General features: G+C 64.6%; 1 protein-coding gene across 1 annotated transcript; it reads left to right on the top strand.

Annotated features, from left to right (window-relative positions):
• Positions 1-977: 977 nt before the first annotated feature.
• On the top strand, positions 978-2,369 carry ITPRIPL2 (ITPRIP like 2). The gene has a single exon (XM_056866600.1). It carries the CDS (start codon positions 978-980, stop codon positions 2,367-2,369), a length of 1,392 nt encoding a protein of 463 aa, XP_056722578.1.
• Positions 2,370-2,949: the final 580 nt, after the last annotated feature.

Genomic DNA, 2,949 nt, shown 5'->3' with positions numbered 1-2,949 from the left:
CCTCCCCCGCCCCGGAGAAGATGCCCGCTTGGGCGATTGGACTCTACGGCGTGGAGGTCCCTCCCCTCCCCAAACCCCGCCCTCCTTAGGCTCCGCGCCGAAGACCTCCTGGCAACCCTGCTTCCCACGCTCGGAGGCGCTCTTCGCAAGCGCAGAGGCGCGCTTTCCGATCCCAGAGGCACTCTTTCCACGCTCAGAGGCACTCTTTCCAGGCCCAGAGGCTCTCTTCGCAAGCTCGGAGGCACTCTTCCCACGCTCAGAGGCTCTCTTTCCAATCCCAGAGACTCTCTTCGCAAGCTCGGAGGCACTCTTTCCACGCTCAAAGGCTCTTCGCAAGCTCAGAGGCTCTCTTTCCAACCCCAGAGGCACTCTTTCCACGCTCAGAGGCTCTCTTTCCAACCCCAGAGGCTCTCGTTGCAAGCTCAGAGGCCCTCTTTCCATGCTCAGAGGCACTCTTTCCAATCCCAGAGGCTCTCTTCGCAAGCTCGGAGGCACTCTTCCCACGCTCAGAGGCTCTCTTTCCAATCCCAGAGACTCTCTTCGCAAGCTCGGAGGCACTCTTTCCACGCTCAGAGGCTCTTCGCAAGCTCAGAGGCTCTCTTTCCAATCCCAGAGGCACTCTTTCCACGCTCAGAGGCTCTCTTTCCAACCCCAGAGGCTCTCGTTGCAAGCTCAGAGGCCCTCTTTCCATGCTCAGAGGCACTCTTTCCCATCCCAGAGGATCTCGTCGCAAGCTCAGAGGCACTCTTTCCACGCTCAGAGGCTCTTCGCAAGCTCAGAGGCACTCTTTCCAATTCCAGAGGCACTCTTTCCACGCTCAGAGGCTCTTCGCAAGCTCAGAGGTTCTCTTTCCAATCCCAGAGGCTCTCGTCGCAAGCTCAGAGGCTCTCTTTCCACGCTCAGAGGCACTCTTTCCAGCCCCAGAGGCTCTCGTCGCAAGCTCAGGGGCACTCTTGGCCCGCCCGGACAGCTGAGCCATGAGCGCCTACCGCCTGAACGTGCGCGTCTTCTGGCCGCTGGCTGCCTGCTGCGGCTGCACGGCACTGCTGGGCCTGTGGCCGGCGCTGCGGATGCGCGGCGGGTGGGGGGACGGCGCCTCGACGGCGCTGCCCAAGGGCGCGGCGCTGCTGCTGCTGCTGGGGCTGCTGGCCTGCGTGGGGCTGCGCGGCCGCCGCCGCCGGGCCCCAGTGGAGGGCCCCGTCCCAGGCAGCCGCAGGGGAGCCCAGGGTCCCGATCCCGGCCGGCGCGGCCCGCTGGAGGCCTTCCACGAGCGCCGCCTGCGCCTCTCGCCCCACGTGCTGGGCCACAGCAAGGCGCACGTGGCGCTGGTGCTGGGCGAGCTGCTGCGCGCCGGCAAGGCGGCCGGCCGGCTGGCCCTGCGCGGCGACTTTGTGCGGGTGGGCAGTGCCTACGAGGGCCACAAGGTGCGCAGCCCCGACGCCTTCGACGTGCTCCTGCCCCTGCGCCTGCCGCCCGGCCTGGCCCTGCACCTGCAGCCCCAGGAGGGCCGGCGCGGCACCTGGCGCGGGGCCTTGCGCGTGGTGGCCCCCGGCGGGCTGAGCCGGGCCCTGTGCGTGGAGGCGGGGGGCGAGCGCCACCTGTCGGCCGCGCTGCTGCAGCGCTGGTTCCAGGGCCACGTCCAGCGCTGCCTGGCCGCCGTCCGCTCCCGCCTGCAGGAGCGTGCCAAGGTCAGCCTGGCCGTGGGGCCTGGCCGCCCGCTGGCCCTCCACGTGGCGCCTTGCTCCGACTACGTCTGCTGCCACCTCTCGCTGGCCGTCCGCCTCATCCCCGCCGTCCCCTTGGGCGAGGCCCTCTACCTCACCCCCTGGCCTGACCCCCGGCCCGACGCCTTCTGGACCCTCGACGTCTCCCGGCAGGAGCAGCGCCTGCTGAGCTGGCTGCGGGAGCAGGCCCCGGCCGACGCCTGCCACCTCAAGTGCCTGCAGCTCCTCAAGGGCCTCCGGGACCTGGGGGGCCGCTCCCTGGAGCAGCCCCTGGCCGCCCAGTGGGGCCGGGTCCTCTCCTCCTACGTCCTTAAGACGGCCCTCCTCGCCCTTCTCCTGCGGGGACCCTTGCAGGCCTGGGCCGACCGCTTCTTGGTGGAGAGGCTGGAGGACTTGGTGGCCTTCCTGGCGGAGGGCCTGCGGAGACACCTCCTGCGCCACGTCTTCCTGGGCAACCCCGCCCTCCCTGAAGCCGTGGGCCTCCCCAAGTTCCTCAAGGAGGCCGCGCCCGTCAACCTGCTGGCCGACTTTGAGGGACCCACCTTGGACCGGGTGGCCGCCCACCTCCTGGACACTTGGCGGCAGGCGCCCAAAATCATCCGCATGTACAGCGGCCACGGGTACCAAAGGACGCATCCCGTCTGAGACGGCATCCCGCGCTCTCTGATGCAACTGAACATAAGCGCGCAGCTTTATATGTCGTGGGATCCCTATATAGAAGAGTCGGTCACGTTCACGTGGTTGACCTTTGTGGGTTTGTCGTACGTGTTCGAGTCGGTTCTTAATTCTACGGACATTGACGTATCGGGAAAAATAATTCCAAAAAGAGACACTTTAAATGCTGTACGCGCTTCTTTGGAGCAGGCGTGGCGTGAGAAGAGGCGTTCCTTGTTCTACGCAGGAGGGAATACTTGTAATTTGCCATGCGTTGCTTCTACTTGGTCTCCATCCATTAAGAGAGAGAAATCATTCCAAAGGAGGGGAAAGACACGGTTGACTTGGATAATCTGCCGTGGGTGCAAGAGGCATTCCCTGCTTTCTCTCCCCACGGGGAATGCCTCTTTTCAGAAGCAGCTCACCGTGTACTTATGTTTTACAATATAAACATGACTTTTGTGGGAATCGGCGGTCTTGGGCACGTTCCAGCCGATCAGAATGGTTTGAGCCGATTTCATCTAAGTGTTTAATGTACCGGAGTTTGGGGCCTTAACCGGAATAGGTTCAT

Source organism: Euleptes europaea, chromosome 21 (genome assembly GCF_029931775.1).
Source record: "Euleptes europaea isolate rEulEur1 chromosome 21, rEulEur1.hap1, whole genome shotgun sequence".
Classification (NCBI taxonomy): domain Eukaryota; kingdom Metazoa; phylum Chordata; class Lepidosauria; order Squamata; family Sphaerodactylidae; genus Euleptes; species Euleptes europaea.
Note: the sequence above shows the minus strand (reverse complement) of the source record. Positions and strands in the feature narration are given on the sequence as shown.

Bases quoted from the DNA above. Each gene is read 5' to 3' on its own strand.
- ITPRIPL2 (XM_056866600.1), top strand. From the start codon at position 978: ATGAGCGCCTACCGCCTGAACGTGCGCGTCTTCTGGCCGCTGGCTGCC.